The sequence below is a fragment of the Gracilinanus agilis genome, chromosome 3, assembly GCF_016433145.1.
Source record: "Gracilinanus agilis isolate LMUSP501 chromosome 3, AgileGrace, whole genome shotgun sequence".
Lineage (NCBI taxonomy): Eukaryota > Metazoa > Chordata > Mammalia > Didelphimorphia > Didelphidae > Gracilinanus > Gracilinanus agilis.
Genome location: NC_058132.1, coordinates 340,898,514 through 340,925,988, shown reverse-complemented (window position 1 = coordinate 340,925,988; position 27,475 = coordinate 340,898,514). Strand labels below are relative to the sequence as shown.

General features: G+C 44.8%; 1 protein-coding gene across 2 annotated transcripts in view; it reads right to left on the bottom strand.

Annotated features, from left to right (window-relative positions):
• Nucleotides 1-1,907: 1,907 nt before the first annotated feature.
• Nucleotides 1,908-27,475, bottom strand: part of ADCY5 (adenylate cyclase 5) — a 255,962-nt gene continuing 230,394 nt past the window's right edge. For both annotated transcript variants that reach the window (XM_044670042.1, XM_044670043.1), the window contains 8 exons: nt 26,903-27,067; nt 23,395-23,570; nt 20,721-20,753; nt 18,545-18,677; nt 8,187-8,450; nt 5,682-5,886; nt 5,043-5,167; nt 1,908-2,778 (listed from right to left, as the gene is read on the bottom strand). In XM_044670042.1, coding sequence (XP_044525977.1) covers nt 2,650-2,778; nt 5,043-5,167; nt 5,682-5,886; nt 8,187-8,450; nt 18,545-18,677; nt 20,721-20,753; nt 23,395-23,570; nt 26,903-27,067 — 1,230 coding nt within the window. In that variant the 3' untranslated portion in view covers nt 1,908-2,649. The remainder of the gene's footprint in view (nt 2,779-5,042; nt 5,168-5,681; nt 5,887-8,186; nt 8,451-18,544; nt 18,678-20,720; nt 20,754-23,394; nt 23,571-26,902; nt 27,068-27,475) is intronic.

Below are 27,475 nucleotides of genomic sequence, written 5' to 3'. Positions count from 1 at the left end.
AGTGATAGGAGAAATGGGAGAGAATCTCTCAAGAAGGTTGGAGGAGTTACCAACAAAGACAAGTGGTCAAGAGGGAGCAGGGTGACACAGGCAGATTGAGTACATACTTTACTCAAGTTGGAATCAAACCTTCAAACAAAAACAAAAACAAAAAAACAACCATGAGTATGAAGAAAGCCAATAGAATACAGTGGGAAACACAGGTGCTTTGTAAAACTTAAAGGATGTCACAGCAGAAATATAATACAAAGGCAGACTTGGCAGTTTTACAGTTTACACACTTTGCTCCTCAGAGATGTGCCCTAATTGGGGGTGAAGGAAACAGCCTGTTGCAGTAAGGTGGTGGTGATGGTGGAGAGTGTAGGTCAGGAGAATTGGAAAGAAAAGGCCGAGATTAAGTGGCATCATGTAGCATGTGTGTGTGTGTGTGTGTGTGTGTGTGTGTGTGTGTGTGTCTGTGTCTGTGTCTGTGTCTGTGTATGCATGGGCATGCCCTGTGATATCTTGATAAGAAGAAAACTGAAGTTTCTATGCTCATGATCATTTTCTTTGTTGAGCACAGTAAAACAGGCCTCAATTTTGTTTCTCCTTGAGAGCCTCAGAGAATGATTCTGCCCTGAGAAGAGGGAAGAGTCGGAAAGATATGGATCCACCCCCAGACATTGGATTTTGGTTTTAGTATCTATCTCTTTTCACTGCAGCAGCTAACTAGTTATCAAAACTCTCCCTTCTCACAGCAGATTACAAAAAATAGAATTCTTTGTGTTGTTTTTAAAAGAAAACCTCAAGGGTTTACTTTCAATTCAATTCAACCAAGAAGCATTAAGCATCTTTTATGTCTAGAAGCTGGGGATACAAGGACCAAAAAAATCCCAAACCAAACAAAAATCCCCCCACAATACAAAAACAAATGGTTGTTTCCTTTCAGGACCTTTTATGTTCTAACTCTCATGATTCAGATCACTAGGAGCACGGGGAAAGGAGTGCCACCCAGGCATTAGTCTGGAGCCCAGAACTAATAAGGTCTAGACAACCATTCTTCCAGGTGTGGAGCAGGGGATCCTCAAGGGTATCCACCTGTCTCTGAACCAATCTGGACAGAGAGAAGAATTGTCAGTTCTTTGTATTTTTGGTTTTTGTTTTGAAGAGGAAAAAAAAAAAAGAGGGAGTCGAATTAGTCCAAGGCAATCCCCAGAGATCAAATTGAAACCAGAAAAATGGCACTTGGCACTATTTTTAAGCACTCTTAGGGTAAGGGTAGCCCCCGTGAGACTCTTTGAGGATGGTTCTTGTTTGGAAAAATGAAAATATGTTGACATGGGACGATAGTGAGGCCAATGGGGTATTAGAGAAGGGAAGCGTCTCCACACAGCCACCTCAGCTCTAGAGAGGACCCTTCTGATGGTTTTGGCACTGATATACCATTCCCATTCTTTGTAGGGGCAAGTGGTGTGTGTGTGTGTGTGTGTGTGTGTGTGTGTGTGTGTGTGTGTACACTCCTACTGTGCACGTACAGTACCTAATTCACCCTGAAGTCCCAGAAGCAGACAAACTGATTGTACCCTGCAAAACTGAAAACTGCCAGTGGGGAATGAGACTACAGCACAGGGTGGCCTGGTTCTGTAGCTTATATACATACGCACAAACGGACAAACCGCACACACTGGCACCGACACCCCGCCTGCTGCACACAGCCGCTTTCCCATAGAGAATTTACAAAATATAGAATTTGGTATCTCTGTTAGATCTCCAAGTTTTCAAATATTACAAAATAAAAGATACAAAAATGACAAATCTCAGGGCGGGGATCCCTCCCTTCCCCAGAGCCAGCACCCCGGCCTGAAGGGTTGCTTCAACTTGTGTCTCTTGAACGCGGCAAACTAGCACGTGCTAAAGAAGGGCACGGAGAACTGTTTTTGTTTTGTTTAATAAATATTTGCTTTTCTCAGAGCCGTCGGAGCCTCCTGCTGCCCCTCGGGTTCCCCTCCCCACCTTGGAAAGAGTCTTGTTCGGCCCGGGTGTCCTGCCTGCTCCTAACGGGGGTGGGGAGGACGGAGGAGGGGCACAGTTAATATGGCTAGTAGTCCTTCCTGGGACAGCGCCCCGGCCAGCAATGCCAGAAGGCCTCAGTGGAACAAAGGCCAGGTCACCGTCTGAGTTTTAAAAAGCTTGCACAGAAAAGCAGCATCTGTGGGGATCCCCGAGCTTTCCCTGGCTGACGCCCCAGGTCCGTATTTACCCCCCGGGGGGCACGAAGTCTTCCCCAGGCAGCACCTGCCTCGTTCACGAGTGTGTCAGGTTGCACTACGCCAATAAATACTAAGCTCTTTTTCCACCCTGTGGGACGGACGCCGCCGTCAGTTAAAAAACTCAAACAATTCAGGTCTTCTCCTAGCCGACACACAGAGCCAGATACATCTTTGGTCAACTTAGTGCTCTCGGGGAAGTTGGCTCCCCCAGGGTCCTGCCGGGGCTCCTGCCCCCGAGGAGAGGAGGAAGCTGGTTTTGGAGTCACTGTGGAAAAACACGCCAGGACACCCTGTGGGCACTAGAGCTAGGTCTGCCCACCTTGCCTGGCACAAAAGAAGTCATTTTCCAATTCTCCAAAGGCCGGTCTGCCTGGTACAGCTTTGCCCACCCTGCCTGCTGCTAACTGGGTGGGGGCCCTCCATTGAGGAAGTAGGTCATCATCTCCCCTTTGCCCTTCACCTTGACGACACCCCGGCACTCCAGCTGGTATGTGTTGGCGGCCAGCACCTGGTACATGTCTGTGGTCACCTGGAGGAGGAAAGGTGGAGTGAGATTAAAGAAGAGATCTGATGAATGTTTGCCGTGGGAAGCCACCCCAGCGCCCCGGACTCCAGAGGCCTGGCCATTTCTTTACCTTTGCTCTCCCCTGTTTTTTTATTTTTAAAAATTTTTATTTTGAATATTTTCCCAGTTACATATTTCATGTTCTTTCCCTCTCCCCCAAACCCCGCTTAGCCTACGCACAATTCCACTGGGTCTTTACATGTGTCACTGATTAAGACCTAATTCTATATTATTGATTGTTGACTAGAGTTATTGTTTAGTGTCTACATCCCCAATCATACCCCCCTCTCTGCCCCTTTTTTTTTTAAACCTTTACTTTCTGTTTTAGTAACAACAGTAACACAGAAGGGCAAGGGCCAGGCAATAGGGGTTACAGGACTTGCCCAGGGTCACAGAGCTAGGAAATAAGTGTCTGAGGCCAGGTTTGAACCCTCTCTCCAGGCCTGGCTCTCTATCCATTGTGCACCTATCTGCCCCCAGATTCTTGGTTCACATCACAAGAGGGATAGAGAGGTGGTAAGGGAATGCCTGTATCTGTGCAAGGGCCTTTACCTCTCTGAAACAGAGAGCAGAACCCAAGGCATTCGTCTGTGCTGTCAGAGGTTAAAGGGATACAAATGATCCCAAACAACAAAACAGTTCAAAAAACCCTTCCTGGGCTCCTTACCCAGGTCAGCAGGCTTGGACTTGCTTGAGCAGTATTGAAAAAGGGATTCTGAGGTGTCAGAGATAATTTATTGTTTAGATAATTGTGGGTGGTGATAGTATTTTATTGCAATTACTCAGCAGTCGGAGCTGCCTTCTTTGGGGATTTGATGAGAAGTTTTATGTAGCCTTTCCTCTGTCATGCCCACCGGGGACTCCAAGTTTCCATTCTTGTTTCCCTCCTGGGAAGGACTGACCTTTGGGCAAAGCTAGATCTGTGGCTATAAGGTGCTACCCTGAGCCTCAAGGGTGCTGGTGGCCACAAGGCAGTCTGCTGCACCGTTTTGTACACATCTCTGTCTGTAATCCCAGGAACGAAGTTATTGCTACTTCTTAAGTCTTGGAGCTAGGAGGGTCACGAGGGATCTAGTCCTTCCCTTGCATTTTATAGAGGTTAAGTAACTTGCCTCGGGTCACACAGTTAGCTAGTGACAGACCCAGGAGATCTTCTGACACCCAAGACAGTGAACGATATTCTTCCTATGGTATCAAAACCACCTCTGAAAAAGCATCAAAATTTGAGAAGCTCCAGCCCATGATTACTGAGGGTACGAGCTGGCTGGCAAGTTCTTAACTCTGATCAATGGAGAATGGAAAAATGTCTCCCTATGACTCTTCAGGAGTGTGTTTGTGTGTAGGAAGAGCACCCCCAGCAGGAAAGTAGTTTCTACTTGGCTTGACTATCTCTTCTAGAGTGATCTGGTAGCATCCAAGTTTGGGCACTGCCATTGAGCCTTGCTCAGCTATCATCAGATAAGCTCCATTTCTCTTTCACATATCTACTGCTGTACAGGTCCCTGACAACACTGACTGGTTTGGAACCTGCCTCCTCATTTCACCAAATGGCACTTCCTCTTCCTCCAACTCTCTTTTTACTTATTTTTACCCTTTTTTTTTTTTAAATTTAAAAACCTTACCTTCCATCTTGGAGTCAATACTATGTATTGGCTCCAAGGCAGAAGAGTGGTAAGGGTAGGCAATGGGGGTCAAGTGACTTGCCCAGGGTCACACAGCTGGGAAGTGTCTGAGGCCAGATTTGAACCTAGGACCTCCTGTCTCCAGGCCTGACTCTCAATCCACTGAGCTACCCAGCTGCCCCAAACCCTCATTTTTAATCATTTTGAATTCTAGAATTTGTCCGTCCTTCCCGCTCCTCCCTCACCCACTGAGAAGGCAAGTAATATGATATCAATTGTACATGTGAAGTCATGCAAAACATATTTCCATCCTTCTCTGTCTCTTACAGTGCCCTGGAAGTGGGCATGTAGGGACTGTTTGATCAATTTAGGATCATAGACAGTCAGCCAGTTAGTTAATATCAGTTCTCTCTTTCCATCTCCTTCTGAAAGATAAGTTTGTGTAAAAATTGTTTCCTAAAATTTACATCAAGCCATCAGGGTCAACCCCAAATCTAATCCCAAAGTAAAAGCTTTAAAGTTTCCTTCTTTAGATTCTAGCATTGGACAGAGCCTCATCTGTGCAGGCTAGAGGCAAGGGGATGTCTGAGATGACCTGCCACTTACCTGGATGCGGTCAGGCACACCAGTGCTGTCCATGCGGCTGGCCACATTCACTGTGTTGCCCCAAATGTCATACTGAGGCTTGCGAGCGCCAATCACCCCGGCCACCACTGGGCCAATGTTAAGCCCTGCAATAGAACAGGCAGGGCGAAAAAAACATCAAGACTTCATACAGGCTGTGATTGGGGTCAGGGTGGGGGGTAGAAGAGAGCTAATTTCCCTGTCTCTGCCCCAAATCCCAGTCCTTAGATCCTAAGGGGTCATTAAATGTCTTCTTCACTGATTTCTTCCCTCTTTTTTTCAAAAAAACTGCTCAGATCCTATCACCGAGGTCTCTGTTGACTACTTGTGAATATATTGCATCATCCCTGTCAGAAAGAGGGTCCCCCCAAGGGCAAAGGTCGTGTCTTCTCCCTCAAACCCCCAAATGGCAAAAACCCCAAAACTTTAGGACCTCACTTTAGACTTACTGATTGGCTGCCTAGATGGTTCTCTAATGGTCCCAAGATAATGGGGAGGGAATTATATAGAACTTAAAAGTCGGGCAGAAAGAGAGTGGCCGGCCAGGGGGTGACAGTTCCATAGTTCCGCACCCCCATCCCTAGGTCTTAGTCCACCAGGCTGCTCTGTTCCCTCCCTTACCTATCTTCATCTGGAAGTTGTTGAAGGAGTGCTCGTTGATGTATTTCATTTGGTCCATTAGCTTCATGGCAAAGTCAGCCAGGGCTTTGATATGCGTCTTCCCTGCTTTGTCGTAAGTGGAATCATTGAGGCCAGAGGCTGCCATATAAGTGCTGCCAATGGTTTTGATCTTCTCCAGCTGTCGAAACTGGTCTTCACTGATGATCTAGGTAATGAGAGCAGAGAGCTTGAGTGGTTCCTGGAACCCAGGGATAGTACAAATGACAAGACAGAAAAAATGGAAACTAAAGGGATGAGGGCAAGATCTTGGGGCTTTATCATACGTCTCATCTCACTAACAAGATCCAAGGACCTCTATTTTTCCCACAGTGCCTAACAGCGCAGGGCACACAGTAAGAATGTCTGTAACCCCTGAATACACCAAGAAGGATCTGCTCAAAGTATTCCAGGGCTCTGCCCTGCCCAAAAGCCACCAATGGCTTCCAAGCATATCAGATTTAAAATTAATCACAACTTAAGGTCCTTTAGCCTATCTAGCCCCATAAATCTTCCCTCTTTCAAGGTCTGGTGAGCTCCATTCTACTCAAGGACACATCACTCCCCCCTATAACTCACCTACTCCTAATTGATGGAATGTCAAAGTGGAAAGACCTGAGCTCAAGGCCTTATGCCACCACTTGCTGCCTCTGTGACCTTACTGAAGTAAGTCATTTTACTGCCCTGAGCTTCCTTTTCCCCATCTATAAAATGGAGATTAGGCTTGTGGTGGAGAAAGTGTTTCGTAAATCATATAAAGCATGATATAAATGTGAGAATCTCAGGGTCTTCTAGCCTAGTGGCTCCCATTTGGGTGCTCTCAATCATGGGCCAGGGGGTTTGTGCTAAAAATTCTTCAACTGTGTCTTTTTTTAAAAACCCTTACCTTCCATCTTGGAATCCATACTGAGTGTTGGTTCCAAGGCAGAAGAACAGTAAGAGTTAGGCAATTTAGGATTAAGTGACTTGCGCAGGGTCACACACCTAGGAAATATCTGAGGCCAGATTTGAACCCCAGTCTTTCTGATTTCAGGCCTGACACTCTATCCACTGTACTACTTACCTGCCCCCTTAATTGTGTCTTAAGCATTAAATAATTTAGCCCATTTATGTTACAAATGTATTTTGTGTGCGTGTGTGTGTATAATTGTTTCTGGGGTGAGGGGGTTTCACAACACCATTTTTGTTGTTGTTGAAAAACAAACAAACAACAACAAAAATTGAGAACTCTTAGCTGAAGCCATACACAAAAATGCCCTCTATGACCTCACCAACAAGTGGCTCTCTAGCTGCCACTTCACCTTCCAGTGAGAGGGAGCCCATTACTCTCCTCAAGCAGGGCACTCCAATTGTAAACAGTTCTATCCTTAGGAAGTATTTCCTTCTATTGAGTTGAGAGCTGCTTCTGCGAGCCTTCTACACCGTGTTCCCTAGTTCTGCGCTCTGGGACCAAGCAGAACAAGTGTAATTCTTCTATGTGACAGCTTTTTAAATCTTTGAACACAGCTAACGTGGCCCCTGAAGACTTCTCTTCTCCAGGCTTTTACTATCCTCTCCTCCCTGGTTTCCCACAAGCCATTGTTCCTGGCTCCACATAATTAAACTCTGTCCCAAATTTTCCTCCAGATCTTTTCCCTCAAAGCATATTGCTTTCATCAAAGTTCCCTCCCCCACACTCATTACTGCTCCTCCTATTTGCTCCCAGTCAGTCACTCCAGTTTAGTCTGTCTGCAGGTACTACACATTTTAGCCAGCCGTAATTTCTTGTGTTTTTGCTTTTCTCTCTGTTGTCCATGATTTGATATCTGGCGGCTGCTTCTCCAGGAAACTGGAGATTTCTTAAAGGAGAGGAGTGTCTTTCTTCCTTTGCCTGTCCCCTTAGCCCTTGGAACAAAAGCTAAAGCACTCAGGAGGAACTCAGTTTAGACATTCAACATTTTTTCCCCCAACGTCCTAGTCCTATCACTGAAGACGCTGGTGCCTGAGCAGTAGCCAGCCTGACAACATTCCTTAGGGTAAAGAATCTGGAATGAAGATGTTCACACATGCTGTATATGTCTTGGCCTGAGTAGGTTTCTGTTGGTTGCTCCCATATGTATATATTTTGGGGGGGGGTTAAAATGAGGATTTCTCTTTCTACATCCCTCAAAGGGCCCACCCCACATTCTCTCCTCATCCGGTTAATTCAGTTAATACTTGCTTCTTTACTGGAGCAAGACTTAAGACCTGAAATTGATACTTGCCATTCTGCAAGAAAACTGGTGGCTTAGAAAGGTCAGAACATCTCTTACTCTTAATAGGGAAAAGAGGGAGCCTGTCTGTCTTGAAATCTAATATATTCTCATTTGACTGATGGAGGGTTTAGGATTGATCAGTCCTGGCCCAGAGCAGGATCTGAAACAGATGATTCCTGAGGTCCTTGCCAGCCCAAGGGGCCCCATGCCGCCATGTTTCGCGCAGTCTCAGCACCTCATCAAAGTCAGCGATGATCTCATTGAGCAGTCGGAGACACTCCACTCCTTCGTTGTTGGCCTCCAGCTCCACGTAGAACTCGGAGAAGTTAGAAATGGAGGCAAACATGACTGCCACACATTCGCACGACTGGTAGTACAGCTCATCGTTGCGCCGCTCCCGAGCCAGGAAGTGGGCCGCCACATCCTTGGGCAGGATGTTGTGCAGCAGCCTCCTGTTGTAGGCTTGGAGCTCCTCCATCTCCTCTTTCTCCTCTGTGGCCTGAAGGGAGAGGGAGCAGGTAAGAGAGGGACTGTGGAGAGAGAGAGAGAGAGTGGGGGAAGGGGGAAGGAAGAAGAGAATAAGAAAAGAAAAAGGAAAGTAGAGAAAATCATGGAGGAGCAGAGGAAAAGGAGAGAGGAAAGGGACACAGCTAGTGAAGAAAAGGAAGGTAGAAGAGAAGGAGGGAAGGAAGAAGGGGAAAAGTTGAAAGAAGGGGGTGGGGTGCAGAAATGGACCCAGCTTTCCAGTTATAATGGGGAAAGGTAAAGAGAAATTGAAGAATTTTAAGGTTGGATGGTAACAGATAAAATTATGAAGTAGGTAAAATGGACCCATTTGTTATTCATTCAATAAATATTATGTATGTACTCCGTGCAGGCAGCTAGGTGGTGCACGGATAATACCAGGCCTGGAGTCAGGAAGACTCATTTTCCTGACCCAAATCTAGCCCCTGGTATTTACTAGCTGGGTGACTCTGGGAAAGTCACTTAATCCTGTTTGCCTCAGTTTCCTCATCTGTAAAATGAGGTGGAGAAGGAAATGGCAAACCACCCCAGTATTTCTGCCAAGAAAACCCCTAATGGGGTCAAGAAGTATTGGGCATGACCAAAAGTGACTGGAACACTGTGCTAGCACCTGTGGAGGAGGTTGTAATGCCGAGTTTAGATAAGGCACCCACAAAGATAACTGCATATATAACATTGGAGGGGAGGAATACACATTTATTAAGCCACTTTCTATGGGCCAGGCATTGTGCCACGTGCTTTACAAATACTATTTCATTTGCTACCACATGGGAGGCATATTAGAGGGCTAAGAAACAAAGCATGAGTTAGAATAGTTGGGGGTGAGTTACTCACTAGGGTGATCAGGCAAAACTTCTCAGAGAAGGTAGCAAATGGATAAGGCTTAAGAGGGAGAGAGGGCACTATGCTGGGAAAAGGATCCACTGTTTTATTTCTGTATCCCTCATGGCACCTGATAGTGCTTTGGCAGAGTTCAGTAGAGGTTGGGTTAATTCAGTCAGAAAAAAGGCCTCAAAACTCCATAGTTGCCCTGAGCTGTGACCTTGGGTCAACTCAACCTCACAACCATGGTGACTTTGCACCCTCTACATAGAACCCTGTGGGAAGGATTGCCACATTCCGTTTGACCAGCTTCTGTTCCTTTCCCCTTTAAAGAATCATTCTACCGAGGCATCCCCCTAATCTCATCCTCTAACATTTATTTATTGTTTACACTATAGAATTTTGTATCATTACTTTGTATGTCTTCTTCTTCTTCTTTTTTTAACCCTTAACTTCTGTATTTAGCTCCTAGGTGGAAGAGTGGTAAGGGTGGGCAATGGGGGTCAAGTGACTTGCCCAGGGTCACACAGCTGGGAAGTGTCTGAGGCCGGCTTTGAACCTAGGACCTCTCTATGCCTGACTCTCAATCCACTGAGCTACCCAGCTGCCCCCTGTATGTCTTCTTAAAGTTGGGGACAGCGAGGTGGCACAGTGCCAGGCCCGAAGCCAGGAAGATTCATCTTTCTGAGTTCAACTCTGGCCTCAGGCACTTACTAGCTGGGTGACTCTGGGTAAGTCACTTCACCCCGCTGGCCTCGTCTGCAGAATGAACTGGAGAAGGAAATGACAAACCATTCCAGTATCTTTGCCAAGAAAACCCCGAATGGGGTCACAGAGAGTCAGAAATGACTGAAACGACTGAGTAATGACATTTTACAAGTCATCAAGTCCTTCCTAGAATGTCAGAGTCGGAGGGTACCTTAGAGATCACTTAGTGTTCTGTTTTCTACAGATGAACAAGCAGGCTCAGAGAGATGAAGTCACATCCCTAACTAGCAGTAGTACTGGGGATTCAGTCACTCCATCTTCTTCTAAAGAGTGTTCTTCTCATTCCTAAAGTCAAGACCTTGAAATGGATTATAATCACTTCCCTGCTTCTGGGTTATTGGATTATTGATTTCTCTAACTTCGGTTTCTCCCTTCTCTAATCTATTCTTCCAAACCTTTTTCTGCATGAATGAATCAGGTTCCCCTGACTAGACACACTGGTGGGTGCTGCAGCGATCCAGGAGGGCAGTGATGGCCACAGGTGCATTTATCTTTCCTATTAATTGCTATTAAAATTTTTTAAAAATTAATTTCCAGGGGGCTAAGTAATATTTTTTCTGGAAAGGGGGAGGTTGGCCAAAAAAGTTTGGGAACCACTGGTCCAGGGCATGAATCCTTCATTAGAATGGGATCTCCCCAAGGGCAGAGACTGTCTGGCCACCTGGTCTACTTGTAATCATTTCTTGCTTCCTTCTTTAGCCTACTGCTTAACTGTGGGATCTGCCTTTGTGCTTATTTTCTTCCTCCTTCCTTCATCCAATATTTAAAAAAAATTTTATCCCTTTATCTTCTGTCTTAGAATCAATACTATGTATCAGTTCCAAGGCAGAAGAGCAATAAAAAGGGCTAGGCAATTGGAGTTAAGTGACTTGCTCAGGGTCACACAACTGGGAAGTGTCTGAGCCCAATTTGAAACCAGAACCTCCTGTCTCCAGGCCTGAAGTTCTATCCCCAAAGCCATCCAGCTCATTCGTTTTGTTGCTCAGGTTTGCCTTTTTCTCTCCTCTTCCATTGTTACCACTCTATTCCAGACCCTCATCGCTTATGTCTAAGTTACTATAATAGTTTCCTTACTAGTTCTTTGCCTTGGATCCATCTTATACAACACTGCCAGGGTCATTCTGTCTGAAGGACTGCTTTATTATATTTCTTTCCTCCTCAAAACCTACACTGCCTAAAATATGAATAATATGGAAATAGGTCTTGATCAGTGATACATGTAAAATCCTGTGGAATTGTGCGTTGGCTATGGGAGGGAGGAGAGAGAAGGGGAGGGAAAGAACGTGAATCATGTAACCATGGGAAAATAGTCTAAATTAATTAATTAAATAAATGAACTTAAAAAAAAACCCCTACACTGCCTAGAGAACAGAACCAAAATTTCTCTTCTTGCCATTCTCAACCTTTCATAAAGTAGCTCCATGAAATATAAAAAATCTTAGTTCCTATCACCCTAGATCCTAGCCAGAATGGCCTCCTCATTGTTCCTCTTGCTCCAGCGCCATACTCTTTCTTTCCTTTGTCTCTTTATTCATGCTATTCTCAGAGCGTCTCCTCCCTACTGAACATACAGATCTCTTCTTACCTTTCCTTCAACAGTTACCTTACTTTCCATTTCCTCCAGGTAAAATTTCTCAAAGATCTCCAGCCTCTCCTCATTTCTCTCCTTTCAATCCTTCTATGGCATTCAATGTCTTTCATGTATATTCTGTAATTTGATGATAATATGGATCTACATGGCTTTCTTTTTAAATCCTTGCTTTTTGTCCTAGTATTAACACCAGGCCAGAAGGGCAAGGGCTGGGCAAACTGGGGTTAAGTGACTTGCACAGGGTCACACAGCTAGGAAGTATCTAAGGCCAGATTTGAATCTAGGTCTTCTGCACCCTAGGCCTGGCATTCTCTATCCACTGAACCACCTGGCTGCTCCTTTACATGGCTTTCTAATTGTTATATCTATAGATCTTGATCTGGAAGGGACCTTAGAGTCCATTGAGCCTAATTTCTTCATTTTACAGATGAGGAAACTGAGGCTGAGGGATATTAAGTGACTTGCTGGACATTACATAAACTACATGAGGGCAGAAGCTGTACATGTGTTTATCCTGCCCAGCGCCTGGTACAATATTAGGGACATAGAAGATGTTTAATAAATATCTGTTAAATTTAATTGAGTAGCAGCAATGGGAAAAAAAATTACAAATTCCCTCCACTAGACTGGGTATGTATAAAGGGTAAGAGCCATGCCTTTTGTCTTCCTCTTCATCTTATTGGGGCCAACACAGAGTTCTGTATATGAGAAGGAATTCAAGGGCAGGGAGGAACTAGACCGAATCCTTTGGCCAGCCCATGACTCCGTCTCTTCTGTTGCTACATTCCCTGCATCCTTGTTTGCAAAGAGTTATTAGTCTCTAACCTAATTTCTTTAAACAATGACTGGGTCCATTACAAATCTGTAACAATCAGTGGGGCCATACTGTGGCAAGGAAATCCATTTGCCACACCCAAATGGATTCTCTATCCATTTACCACAATGGCATTTCCAAACTTTTTCATCCTCCCTGAAACCTCCTTTGCCCCCTCCATTCTCAGTTGAGAACCTTGCTTCATATTTCACTGAAAAAACTGAGTCCATTCCATGAAATCTCCCACTTCATTCCATATCACTCACCTGTCTTCCACCACCATCTCCTGTCTCACCTGAAGAGGTGGCCCTTCTCCTTGCCAAGATATAACCCTCTCTATGCACAATTGATTGATTCTATTCCATCCCACCCCATTTTTTACCATTAGATTGCCTACTGTATCATCCCCTCTCTCCCATTTATCTTCATCCTCTCCGTGTGTCCTGGCTGCTTCCTTATGGTCTATAAACACACCCATATCTCTCCCTTCCTCAGAAAACCTCTCACTTCATCCATCCATCCCTGCCAGCTATCCTGGCTAGTCTTCTTGAGAAGGCCGTCTAAAATTGATGTCTCACCCTCCTTTCCTCTCACCTTCTTCTTAACTCTTCAAGCTGGCTCCTGACCATATCATACAATTGAAATTTCTCTCTCTGAAGTTACCAATGCAGTGATCTCTTAACTGCCAAACCTAATGGCATTTTCTCAGTCTTCATCCTTCTTGACCTCTCTTTATTCTTTGTCACTGTCAATCACTTTCTTCTCCTTGATACTATGCTCTCTCCAGGCTCTTGACACTTGTCTTAGTTCTCCCACTTATAGGACAGTTCCTTATTAGTCTTTCTTTCTGGATCTTCATCTAAAATCAAATCTGGCCAACATGGGTATGCCACAGAGCTCTGTCCTTGGCCTTTTTGTCTTCCCCTTTATGCTATTTCCCTCAGTGACTGCCATTGATTCTGCTATCATATATACATGCTGAAGATTCTTGTATCCAATAGATCCAGTCCTAACCTCTCTCTTGATCTCCAGTCTCACCTTTCCATCTGTCTATTGGACACCTATTCCATAGACATCTTAATTAAACTCAACATATGCAAAATTGAACTCATTTTCTTCCTTGCTGCTTCCCTCTCTACTTTCTTCTCTTTCTAACTTTCTTATTACTGCTAAAGGTGCTACCATCGTCCCAGTCAACTAAGCTCATAACTTGGGTGTCCTCCTTGACTCTCCACTCACTCTCTCTCTCTCTCTCTCTCTCTCTCTCTCTCTCTCTCTCTCTCTCTCTCTCTCTCTCTCTCTCTCTTCTCCCTTCATAGCATTTTTCTTTTTTCATTATCTTGGAAAAGTCCCTCATCACCTTACATCTATTACAAGTGTCTGTTGGCTGCTTTCTTTGCCTCAAGTCTCTCCCCACTCTATTCTATCCTCCACGGACCTGTCAAATTAATATTCTAAAAGGCAAGTTTGGCTATGTTATCCTCTCCATTGAATAAATAACAGTGTGACTCCCTTTCACTGCCAGGATCAAATGTAAAATCCTAATTGGAGGAGAAAGCTGGGTGTCTCATTGGATTGAAAGTCAGGCCCAGAGATGGGAGGTCCTGGGTTCAAATCTAGCCTCAGACACTTCCTAGTTATGTGACCCTGGGCAAGTCACTTGACCCCCATTGCCTACCCTTACCACTCTTCTGCCTTGGAACTAATACCCGGTATTGATTCTAAGACAGAAGGTGATGGTCTAAAAAAAATCTTAATTGGCTTAAAAAGTCCCTTCATCAGCTAGCTCTGTCCTACCTCTCAAGTCTCTTCTCCATGTACGCTGCAGTCCAGTAACACTGACCTCTTTGTTCTTCCCTGCACAAGGAAGGCTCCTGACTCCAGGCATTTTTCACTGGTTATATCCCATGCATCGAATAATGTTCATCTTCATCTCTGCTGAGTGCCCCTAGCTTCCTTCAAGTCTCAGCTCAAGTCCTATCTTCTCTGAGAAGCCTTTCTTGGTCCTCCTTGGGTAATTTCAGTAGCCCCTCTCTGAGATTATCTACCACTTAGCCTGTATATCTCTTGTTTATACTTAGCTATTTTTATGCTGTGTCTCCCATTGGGCTGGGGGTTCCTTGAGAGCAGGGGCTGCCTTTTGTCTTTCTTTGCATCCCTGACATTCAGCACAGGCAGTTGCTTAACAAATGCCTTTGACTTGCACTTGACCCGATTCTGGATGTGACTTTGGCTGTCATACCTCCATATGTCAGATAGCGGAAGCTCTCGTAGAATGTTGTACTCTAAGTGGCCCAAATGACAGTCACAGAATCACAGAGTTGAAAGGGACCTCAAATGTCAGCCAATCTAGTCCATATCAGGAACAGGAACTGCTCTTTACAACATCCTGACAAATGGTCATTTAGCCTTTGCTTGGAGACCATTAGCAGAGGAAACTTACTATGTCCTGAGGCAGCCCTGTTCCAGCTTCAGATAGCTCTAATTGTTGGGAAGGTCTAAGTCGGCCTCCGGCGCATCCACCCCTGGCTCTTAGTTCTGCCAGATGGGGCCCAAAAGAACACATTCTACAGAAATACCCCCAATTTCCCAAACAGTAATGTGACTAATAGAGTGGTTAAAAAAACCATTCATTGTGTAGTAGGGTCTCATGGGTGAGATCAATTCAGTCCCCATCCCACTTGATGAAATTACAGGGTAGAAGGACTTGAAGTGCCCCATTGACCATAAGGGTGTATGATTCTGAATGTCCCATTTGGCTTGGCAGAGACAAAACATCATTAGTGTAGGAGAAAATATCATTAGCGGTACAATGTAGGGATCTGGAGAGGTTAATTAACTTAGCCAAGGTCATGCAGCTGTTTAGTAGCAGTGACTGAGCCCATTAGCCTAACTGGTGTGTTAGGAGGGGAACACGGTGGACTCCAGCCCATTGCCCATGCCAGTAAATCAAAATGGGACACGGGATGAAAACAACCTCCATAAAAGATGGAAGCTTTGAGGAAAGAGCGCCCACAGTCAGTTTTATGTTTGTCCCAACACCTTGGATTTTAGTATACTGAAGAAATACTGAAACTGGCCCAGGCTTAGCCCTTTATACTTGCTCGTCAAAATTTATACCTTCTCCTTTTCTCCAGGAGGGCTTTGCCCCTCTTTGTCACCCTCTACTCCCTCCAAGGCTGTGTCAAGCACCTGCAGGTGTCACCTAAAGCGGATCCCATATTGCTCTTTTCGCCAAAGTTATTGGGATGGGAAAGGAATGCACATGAACAAGGAGGGAGGCGAACAAGGAGAGAGGCAGTGTGGTGGGATGTGCAAGAGGGGATGACTGTGGAGTCAGAAGACCCAGGTTCAACTCCTACCCAATGCTTTACTCCATTTATGACCTTGGACAAACCACTTTAACCTCACTGGGCACCCCGGCTTCCCCATTTATAAAATAAGGGGAGTGGCCTTGATGGCCCCTGAGGTCCCTTTCCAGTGAATCCTGTGAACCTTTATGTCTTGGTGGGCAGAAAGGGAAGGAATGGGGGTAATGTGGCTGAGCAAGCACTAATTCTAATGAATTGCTGGCTTGGAAGAGTAAGGAAGTATGTCCTCTGGCTCTCATGGCGGGGACCTGGGCATGGCTCTGACAAGTGGTGGGAGAACAGAGAAATGTATTATAATATATGTACAGCCTATATCATATTACCTGCCTTCTTGGGAAGGAGGGCAGGATGGGAGGGAGGGAAAAAACAAGAGACAGATTTTTGGACATAGCTAATGTGAGAATTTGTCCCTCTTGGATAAGCAGATTTATTATACTTTTTTACATATTTGTAATAAGTCAAATGTATCATATTATTATGTTATGTTATATTTATTAAAATTGATAACAAAATAAGAGAGAGGTAAGGAGGGGCTGCGTTGGTGGCAACCCACTCCTGTGCCACTGACAAACACGTTTCCTGTGTCCCCTGGACTTTCTGCAGAGAAATGTGACAAAGGCTGCCTCTGTAGACCTGAAGAGGGCAGACTATCCATAAGCTAAGGGCCAACCAAAGGCTCTAATTTTCCAGTGGACAGAAGCCTACTTGTGACTGCTCACACAAATTTCCAAAGGAGGCAGAGCTTCCCAAGATTAGACTTACTTTAGACCTGGGGAAAAATAATCCTTGGCCCCATGGCTGTGTCAGGCCCAGGTAGATAGCTGGTGATGGCTGGGCACAATGGCTGGCAAGGAGGGCACGGTAGGTGGGTGGCTGGCTGGGGACGGGTGTCAGAGACTGCATGGAGCAAAGCTTTGCAGGGCTGGTTTTACTCAGTCCTGACAGACAGTTCCTCCATTTGCTTACTGTCCTATGAAGAGGGGGAATAAATATGCCTCAAGAATGGGTGGTGGCTGGGGAGGTCTGTTTAGGATCTCTCTCCTCCTTCCTGCTCCTTCCTCCATCTTCGGAAGTGTTTAGTAGAGAGGTGACCCAGCTTGGGCGGCTTCCAGTGAGAACTTAGCTCTCCTGGGTCCGGAGGAAAGGAGAAGAGGGTGCTGACCTCTCCCAGCCTCAGCCACATACGCTGGATGGTCAGGCACTGATAACAGCCCTGGGGTCTCTTCTAGGCTTCCCACAGAAAGACAGATGATGAGGCCCAGAGAGTGCACTTAGAGATGGGGGAAAAGGTCTGAGGATTAGAGTAACGTAAAAGACTCCTGATCATTCAGCCTGGAAAAGAGAAGGAGCCTGAGTGATCCCTTTTTAAGTGTCTGAAGGAATGCGCCCTAGGAGATTGTCTGATGTGACTCTGGCCCCTGGAAGTTATTGTCAGGCTAACTGTAATTCTTAGCTGAAAATTACATCCAGGCTCTTATTATCACAGCATCATAGATTCAGAGCTGGAAGGGACTTTAGAATCCACTAGGTGTGTGACCCCATCCTTTTATATAGGGGGAAACAGAGGGCTAAGTGACTTGTCCAAGGTCAGTTGTATCAGTGGCAGGATTTGACCCCAGGTCTTCCTGCAAGTCCAACACTCAATACATCAGTCTCCTAATTGGTGTTCCTGTTTCCAGTATCTTTTCTGTTTGAGCCAGTTACATAGCACTGGCAGACTAATGCCCCCCTCCTTTTTAAACCCTTACATTTGGTCTTAGAATCAATATTGCATATTGGTTCCAAGGCAGAAGAGCAGCAAGGGAGAGGCAAGGGGGCTAGGTGACTTGTCTAGGCTGACACAGCTAGGAAGTAAGGCCAGATTTGAACCCAGAACTTCTCATCTTTAGGTCTGGCTCTAAAACCACTGAGCTACCTTGCTGCTTCCCAGATTAATATTCTTTATGCATGGTACTGAACATGCCATCTCATTGTTTAGAGACTTCCTGTGGCTTCCCACTGCCTATCTGATAAAATGCCTCAGTCTGGCATTCAAGGCTTTCCACAGTCCTGTATTCTGTCCCATGACATAGCACTTTACTCCAGCCAGTCTCAATTACATTCCTTGACCTCTCAGACTTGCGAGCTTTTGCTTCTCTCACCACCTTTTATTGCTTAAATATTACCCATCCTTTGCTTCAACTCACATCCTCCCTCTTCCATCTCTCCTTCCTGCAAACTGCTAGAGCATTTGTAGTTATATGTAGACAGCTTGTCTTCTTGACTTTAGACTGAGACTGGGCCTTATGTCTCTGTCATCCCCTTCCGCCTTTCTCAGGAGATGCAAGTCAGGGTGGACTCTCAGGAAATGTGTATGTAGAGCGACGATGATGGGTGAGCTTTTCCCACCTTCTGGGAGTGTGATAAGTAGTTTTCCCTTAATCCTCTTCATTCCTTTTTTCATTCCTCTGAAAATCAGGGAGAGGGCCTACCAGGACCCATTTTGCAGAATGGAAAATTAGGGTAGGAAATGGTTTACCCAGCAGCAGTCTGTGCTGTACCTAACATAATTATCTTGGGAGCAAAGGACCCAGGCTTTGTGCCCTGTCTGCGCAGCTCTTGAGTTATATACAGGCTGGATACAGAGTTATATAACCTGTATTTTCCCAGACATTTCTTCCTCCTTCCCCGGTATAACAGAAACCGGTAGGAGCCCCACCTACCTGCAGTTTCCAGAGGAAGTCTAGCCGGGCCGTGGACTCCACCTGCTGGGCATGAAGGTACAAAGCCAGCACAAAGACGGAGATGATGATGGGTGTCATGATCTTCAGGGCCACCTTTGTCACATGCTCAGGGCTGTAGGCAGAAAGAGACATGAGCCTGGAACTCGCTCTGGAGTGGATGTTGGCTCCCTCCATCCCAAGCCCTCTCCCTGATGAACACTGCTCTTCTCCTTCCATAACATAGTGTCCACCAAACTTCAAATAACTCTTTGTCTCCTCCTTCTCTGTCTGTCTGTCTGTCTGTCTGTCTGTCTGTCTGTCTCTCTCTCTCCTCTCTTCTCTTTTTCTCCTCTTTCTCTCTTCTCTCTTCCCCTTCTCTCCTCTCTTTCTCTCCATATCCCTCTCTCCGCTACCACAGTTCTGTGTTCTCTCCTATTATACATTGGAAGCTTCCTCAGGGCAGTGACAACATCTTCTCAATTCAGCTTCATTTCATAGGATCCAATATATAAAAAATGCTGGAAGGAGCTTTCATAAGTCATTTAGTCCAACCCCGCCCCCCATTTTCTGGGTGTGCAAACAAGCTCAGGAAGTTTAAATGGCTTGTCCATGAACCCATAAGTAGTGGCAGAGACACAATTTCAGCCCAGGATCTCTGATTCCAAAGGGAACAAGGTAGAATGCTGGCCTCTGAGACAGGAATACCTGTGGGACCCTGGACAGGTTACTTAACCTTTGTGAATCTCAGCTTCCACATCTATGAACAAGTGTGTGTGTGTGTGTGTGTGTGTGTGTGTGTGTGTGAACATGGTGGAGGTGGAGCTGGCTCTTAAAGTCCCTTCCAGTTCTAGACCCTTGATCTTTCTGCTTCTTTGTTTCATAGAAGACTATAGCTGGGAATAACTTTTTGTTCAGACATTTTCAGTCATGTCCCCTTTGAGGTTTTCTTGGCAAAGATACTAGACAGGTTTGCCATTTCCTTCCCCGGCTCACTTTACAGATAAGGAAACTGAGGCAAACAGGGTTAAGTGACTTGAGTAGAGTCACACAGCTAGTAAATGCCTGAGGCCAGATTTGAACTCAGGAAGATGAGTCTTCTTGACTCGCTATCTACTCACTGATGAGGATACCAAAACCACAGGAATAATGTTAGCTGCTGGTTGGTAGCTAGGACTAGAATCAGGCTTCTATTTATTTATCCCCAAGAGCCTCAAAAACCACTCGGCACGTAATGCACACATTTCTCTATGCATGTGACATGACAAATGTCAGGTACCGAGTCAAGGTCACAAATGCTCTAGAGTAATTCCCAAGTACAAGTATAGCCTATTTTCAATTATTCAAGGGCTGAATCTTGTTTCCTCTCCTCATCTCTCTCGTGTCCCCATCATTTCTCTGTCCATTAACCCTTTCCCCTGGAAGGAAAGGAGAGGGGACACACACCAAGACTATCAGCAGGTTCTGGATAAAGTTTGATCGGGGGTTGGGGTGGGGGGAAGCTAGGATCTTATATGAAATAAAATGAGTTTTCTGGCTTGTTGGCAGGTTTTGATTATCCAGGATCTCATTGCCCTTTATGACCATAGATAATGTAGAAATAATGGTAATTAAAATAAAAAAATGTAAATTCTTGCACAAGATTCCTTGGTGGGTATTTATTTATAAAACTGGGTTTCAGAATCTCTCATACTTGGATAAATCATTTTCTGACCAATCCCCCCAGCTTCATTCTTCCAAGCTCACCCTTTTTTCCTCATACTAGTCTACATGTATCTTATTGAGGGTTAATCCTCTGAGTTTCTTGGCATCTGAAATGAGGCACTGTGGCTTACTAGAAAGAGTGCCAGCTATTTGATTAACCTGCTATGTGACCTTGGGAAAATAACTTCAAGATCCTAGACCTAGAGCTGGAAGGGATCCTAAAGGGAACTGAGTCCATTCCTTCATTTTAGAGATGAAAAATAGGCCCAAATAAGTGACTTATCAAAGATCACATAGGCAGTCAGTCATCATCAGAGGTGGAATTTGAACCCAAGTCTTCTCCAGAGATACTATTCCATGCTGATCTCCAAGGTCCCCCCTAGGGATTCTCTGTGATAATATCTCCTCTCATTTTTAGGCTCCTATTTATTCTGGATGCCCTCTCCATGTAAATGAATAATAAGCATTGACTCACCACTGCGTCGTTCCATTGTTGTTGGAGAAATCACTGGAATGAGAAGGCAGAGAAAGCCTGAGTCAGTGATGCAGCATTTCTGAGGGCTGAACCTTATTCTCTAGCATGTCCTTCTATATACAATATCCCCAGTATTTTGTCCCCCTCATCCCAGGGCCATTCTAACTGCTTTTAGTGAAATACTGGAGAGCTCAGAAGATATCCTTGTCAACTATGTGTAACACCCACATTTTCTTTCTTTTTTTTCTTTTTTAATGAATTTTTTATTCAGCCCCTCCTTCCTCTCCCCACGCCATAGAAGGCATCATTTAGCAAAATATATAGATTATGTCTTTGGTGTTTCCATTTCTCAGTTCATTCTCTGGAGGTGAATATTCATGTGTTATTCTTCAAATATGAAATCTGTAGCTGTGTATAACGTTCTCTTGTTTCTGACTTATTTCACTCTTGATTATCTCATGTAATTCTTTCCAAATTAAAAAAAAAATTAATCTGCTCATTGATTTTTATGATGCGATACTATTCCATCACCATTGTATGCCACAATTTGTTTTGTCATTCCCCAACTGATGGACATCTCCTCGATTTCCAGTTCTTTGCCACCACAAGGAGAGGGAGAGCTGCAATAAATATTTAGGGATAGGTAGATTCTTTTCCTTTTTTCAGATCTCCATGGGAAACAAACCCAGCAATAATATTGCTGGAAACACCCACATTTTCAAAGCTACACTAGAGACAAACACTGATACTTGCCCAATGGCTGTGGTCACAGCAACCCTGTATAGGAATCATGATATCATGCATGCTTTCTGAAGCTATTCTGTGCAAACACTGTGTAGTGCTCCTATGAAACTAGAGCTGGAAAAGAGTTTAGAGGCTATTGTCCTCATTTTATACCTGAGGAAACTGAGGCCAGGTTTCCTCTGAATTCCAAGGTCACACAGATGGTGAGTGGCAGGAATTCCAACTCAAGTCCCCTGTGACTCCTAGTTTAGCCCTCTCCTCTGCACCTTACTTGCTAGTATTCTAATTGTAAAAAAAGTTGTTATTCTCATTCTGAATTTACTCTAGTCCTGGGAGTCCTGGGGTCTTCCTGGTGCTACTTCTGTTTGGTGACTTTTGGGAAGAGTATCCTGGGGGCTCAGTGTGATACTCTTTAAAAAAGAAATCCTTATACTTCCATCTTAGAATCCACACTGAGTATTGGTTCCAAGGCAGAATAGTGGTAAAGGCTAGGCAATGGGGATTAAGTGACTTCCCAGAATCACATAGGTAGGAAGTTTTGAGGTCAGACTTGAACCCAGGACCTCCCATTTCCAGGCCTTGTGCTCTATTTATTGTGCTACCTAGTTGCCCCATGTGTATTCTTTAATGACCACCTGTCTCATGACCTTTTTGTCTTCTCACATTTGTGCCCAACATCTTCACTTGCAGTTCTTTCCTCTGCTTAATTTTTCCTGATTTTCTGCCTGAAGGAACTAGAGGCATTCATGTCCATTAGAAGCTCCCTGGGATTTGGTATTCTGTTTTTATTCCAGAATGGGTCTAGGAAGCTTTGAGGAGGACCGAGCATCTGTCTGGGAAGCTGTGGAAGTAGGGGATTGGGTAGGATGAAAGGAATGACCTATATTCTAAATAGTTATCATGCAGCCAAGGGCCATTATTTCATCAGGATTGAGAAACAGTGGCAACTAGAAGAAAGCTTCATGCTTCTGGCCTACTTTAGGCATTGCCAGAGGTTGAGGGCAAGTGAGACCAGTTGGATGATTTCCTCCAAGTATTCTTTTCTAATCCATGGAGTCTCTCCTCCTAAAATCCCCTCTACCAAATACAAGGATTCATTCCACATCAGGGGGTAGAGGGATGGTGTCCTCACAATCTGGAAAATCTGAGTAAACTTTTTTGGTCCTCACTTCATACCAGAGAAGTCTGAATTTTTTCTTTTATAAGATATTTACAGTACTTTATATGCATTTATGAGTTATTAAACTTTTAAAGTTGTCTCTACATTTCTAGCCTTTGTGTATCATCTGTTGGTTTTCATGTTCTTTTTAAAAAGTTTAATTTTTTACCTATTTTAACTTTATTTCATTTATTTATTCATTCATTCATTCATTTATTTATTTATTCATTCATTCATTTATTTGTTTGTTTAAACCCTTACCTTCCACCTTGGAGTCAATACTGTATATTGGCTCCAAGGCAGAAGAATGGTAAGGGTAGGCAATGGGGATCAACTGACTTGCCCAGGGTCACATGGCTGGGAAGTGTCTGAGGCCACATTTGAACCTAGGACCTCCTGGTTCTCAATCCACTGAGCTACCCAGCTGCCCCCCTATTTTAACTTTAAAAAAGAAATTGTGTATATTTATGGTATTAAAAGATGAATTGTGGCTGTTAAACAATATTATACTATATTTTATGCAATTCTGAGTTTCTAAACCTTTTCTTTGTTGTCTACTGGTCTTTATGTGCCATCTGCAAAACTCCCTAAAAATTCCCACTTAATTTCTTCTGCCAACCCATGATATATTGAAACTGTGATAGGGGAATGGCATGATGTAGAAGGGATACCTACAGTGACCTTCAGGCCCTGTTCATGGAGGGAGAGGAATGAAGGGTACAAATCCAGGGAGCATGGAGGTGCTGAGACCAATGACAACTGGCCACTTACATGACATTGGCTGTGACCAGCAAGTCAGCATTGTCAAAGAGTGTGACCCCTGGTACCTCCACCATAAGCACATAGATGACCTCGATGGTCAGCATCAACGCCAGCTTCCCAATGCAGCTGATCTGCAGGAACACGGAGCAGGCAAGCAGGCTGAGCAGGACACTGTAGGTGAAGTACTGGGGAGAAAGGGGTGGGGTGGGAGGAGACAAAGGAGAAGCATCAGGTATGGCTAAGGAGGCCCAGGGAAGCCCAGATTTCTCCCCCACCCCCTGCTATAACTGTGCTCACTCCAAAACATGGTGGGGCAGAGGGCATCAGAGCAATGAGGAAGAAAGAGAGGGGCGGGATGAGGCCCTTTTGGGGGAAATAAACATGTGAACCTTTTGTTATTCCAGAGTCAGTGCTAGGACTGTCTTAGTTGGCTCGTGATTCCTAAGGCCCAGGCCACCATCTTCCTGCACCAAAATGAGGCTAAGACAATGGCTCAGGGTAGAGGGAGTGGATGGTGGTAGTGGGTTAGAGGGTGAGCTGTCTCTCTCCTTACCTTTCCTATGCAACCTTCCTATCTTTTATCTAGAAATGCCATATTTCAGGGGGAGCTGAATAACTGAGCCTCCTTGCTCTTCTGACAAAGCCCTTAGTGAGTGATAAGAAGAGGAGCTGGTGATCAGTGGAGCAGAAAGGGGAAGAAGATTCTCTGTAGGATGCAGCCCAAGAACCCATGCCTCCTTTATCCACTTGAGACATATGGTGGTGACCCCTGAATGAATTACTGAGGTCTTGGACCTTTTACTCCTGATTTGGCTTTCAGGACTTTGGCAGACAGTTTCTATAGCAACCCCTTTGTGTGATGGCTAGTTCTTGACCTGAAGTCAGGAAGACTTACATTCACATTCTTCCTCAGATACTTATTAGTTATGTGATGGTGGATATGTCATTTACTCTATTTCAGCCTTAGTGTTCTCATCCATAAAATGGGAATAATATTAATACCTACCTGACGGAGTTGTTGTGAGTACTAAATAACACTTTATATATGGAAAGTACTTAGCAAACCTTAAAGTGTTGTATAAATGCTAGCTATTTAGTTTCCAACCTGATAGAGGGGGATGTTTTTGGTTCCACTATGAGGGCTCAAAGCATTTCTTAGATAATGAGCTGACCAAGTCGATCTTCCACCCACTGTTGAGGTTGGCAAAAGGGCCGAATTTGTCTTTGTTTTGCTCTATTTGGGGTGGAGATAAAGGGAACAGTCTGTCGGGACCCTCGACTGTGTCATCATGATGAAGTCTGGATCTCAGCCTGCCAGAGGTAAGAGAACACAGGCTTTTGGCCCCATCAATCTCTCATTTATGAGGAGCCAGTGAGGCAGGTCCTGATGGATTCCAGGTTTCCTGCAATTGCTACAATCATCAGGCTTACAGATTCCCTTGGTGAGGGGGCTGCAGGAGGGGGGAACCAGGAGAGGGGAAAGAGGAGGAAAAATTAAAAATAGTTTCTAGTCATCAGCAAACACCTGTCAGGAAGTGGAAACCAGTCGGCTCTTTCCAGATTTCTCAGTCCAGATGTGAGAAGAAACAGATAAACATCAGCCTGGAGAGGCAGCTGGGGGTGGGAGGAAGTTCAGAAACGGTGGGGGTGGGGGGTAGGGGGATGAGGAAGAATCAAGCAGAGAGCCTGCCTTCCCATTGATGCCTTTGACGGTTTGTGACCCTGAAGGAGAGAGGTAGATGGGAAGAAAGAAAGGAACTTGGTCCCAAAGATCCAGGAGAAAAAGCATCTCAGAGGATAGAATACAGTTTGGGCACCAGGAGATCTGGGTTCTAGTCTAAGTGTTAACACTCATATGCTCTGTGACTTTAGATACATCCTGCATCTTTCTAAGATTAACTTTAAAAAACAAACCAATTCCAAATCTTTGATTTCATTAGCATTGGGAACTCCTGGCGAGGAAAATCTCTCTATCAATGAAGATGAGCAACTTCTCTGTAATATATAATCTTTTTGTTTTAAACCCTTACCTTCCATATTAAATCCATACAGTGTATTGGTTGCAAAGGCAGAGGAGAGGTAAGGGCTAGGCCGGTGATGGCAAACCTATGACATGCGTGTCAGCACTGACACACGTAGCCATTTTTGAGTACACACAGCCTCATGTGGCTGCATACAGAGAAGTGTGAGGTCGCGTGCTGAGGATGAAACATTTGCTATAGTGTAGTGTAGATACTCTCCACTAGAGATGACAATTTGCCTATATTAATTTCCCTATTTTAGTTTATTAAGTACAGTTATATATTATAATTATACATTTTTGTTAAACTATAAATATCACGAAATTATGGCTTTTTTCTCGAAGTGACACATCACCCAAGTTATGCTCGGTTTTTTGGTGAATTTTGACATGCCAAGCTCAAAAGGTTGCCCATCACTGGGCTAGGCAATGGGGATTAAGTAGCTTTCCCAGGGTCATGCAGCTAGGAAGTGTCCAAGGTCAGATTTGGACCCATGACCTTCCAGTCTCCAGGTCTGGCTCTCTATCCACTGAGCCACTTAGCTGTCCCCTTCAATATTTAATCTTAAGAGTTGCCTGGGGCATGGGAAGAATTACCATTAGTCTCCTAAGGTAGTGTCTGAATGAAGGAGACAGTGATCATTCAGGCATGAAGAGGAATAGAGAGGGAGAGGCTCCCACCTTATCTTCCTAAATGAATACTTTAATTCTGCCTGAGATTATCTCCCTTTCAATGTCTTGCCCTTCATTCTTGGGCTGTGTTTGCCCCATCAGTGCAGAAACCAAATACCCTGGGTTACTCTGCCACCCGTTTCCCTTTGAGGGCCAAATGCAAATCTGCCTATAAGAACTGGTGGCCTAGACTGTGGAAACCTGGACTAGAATTCTGGCTCTGGGGCAGCAGCTCTGTGACTTTGGGGACAAGAGAATTTAACTTTCAGCTTCATTGACCTCATCTGTAATAAGATAATAATTTTTGAGCTTCTAACCTTCTTCACAGGGTGTTTGGAAGAAAGTCTTCTGAAAAAAAATTTTGGGGGATCAGACCTGTGATTTCTTTGGGATGAGGAAACTCCCTTTACCAATAGAGATGGGAATCTGCTCCGAAACTTAGGTGCCTGGGCTGCTAAGAGGTTAATGACTTGTTCAGGGTCATATAACCAGCATGCATCAGAGACAAGATTTGAACCAAGGTCCTTCTGCCACTAGTGCCACAGTACTTTACACTATAAACTTTGATTTTTATTGGTGTTAAAACAACAATAACTAGTATAAAACCTGATATTTTTTTTCTTTTTGTTTCACTATATTTTCTGAGAGTACAGAAGGTGAGGATGGGATGGGGAAGCATGGCCACCATGTCTCTCTGTCCCCTCCCCACAGGAACCCTCAGCCTTCAGGTCCCTCTGCTTAGTTCTGACTATATCTATCTCTAACTCTTCCCTGACTTTTGATTTCTGCTCCCTTGCTCCTTCCCCCACTGATTCCCCAGGGTACCTCTGGAAAGTTGCAGTTGGGCAGGGGGTTGCCACAGAAGCCCTGCTCAATGCCCAGGCTGTAGTTGAAAGCTGACTCGCCCACATGGCAGGCATTGACTTTGCTCACGGTGATATTGTGCTCGTCCGCCAGGCAGCTGAACAGATCCACAGGGTTGCACATGAACTGGATGGAGAGAAGGCGACAGAGATGACAGAGGGGTCCCCTAGCCTGGGGTTCTAGAGGTAAGCAGACTCACTCCCATAAGCTGCAATGGGAAGACAATTTCCCCTACACCTCTGAGTTTTCTCTGACTCCCCCACTCTTTGGGGTCCCTCCCAGTGTGGCTGCGAGAACAGGCCCATTCATCTGATTGCACATACATCAGATTATAGTAGGAAGGGCCGAAATTATAAGAGTTATGCTGAGCGTATGGCCACAGTCATGTGTGACGTCAACCCAGCAAGTGTCCAGACACTAGGCTAGGCGCCGGGGATACAAAGAAAACAATCCCTACTCTTAAGGTGCTTCCATTCTAACAGGGTGGGGAGAGGGGAGAAATGTGAATAGAAGAGGGAGAAACTGATGCTGAGC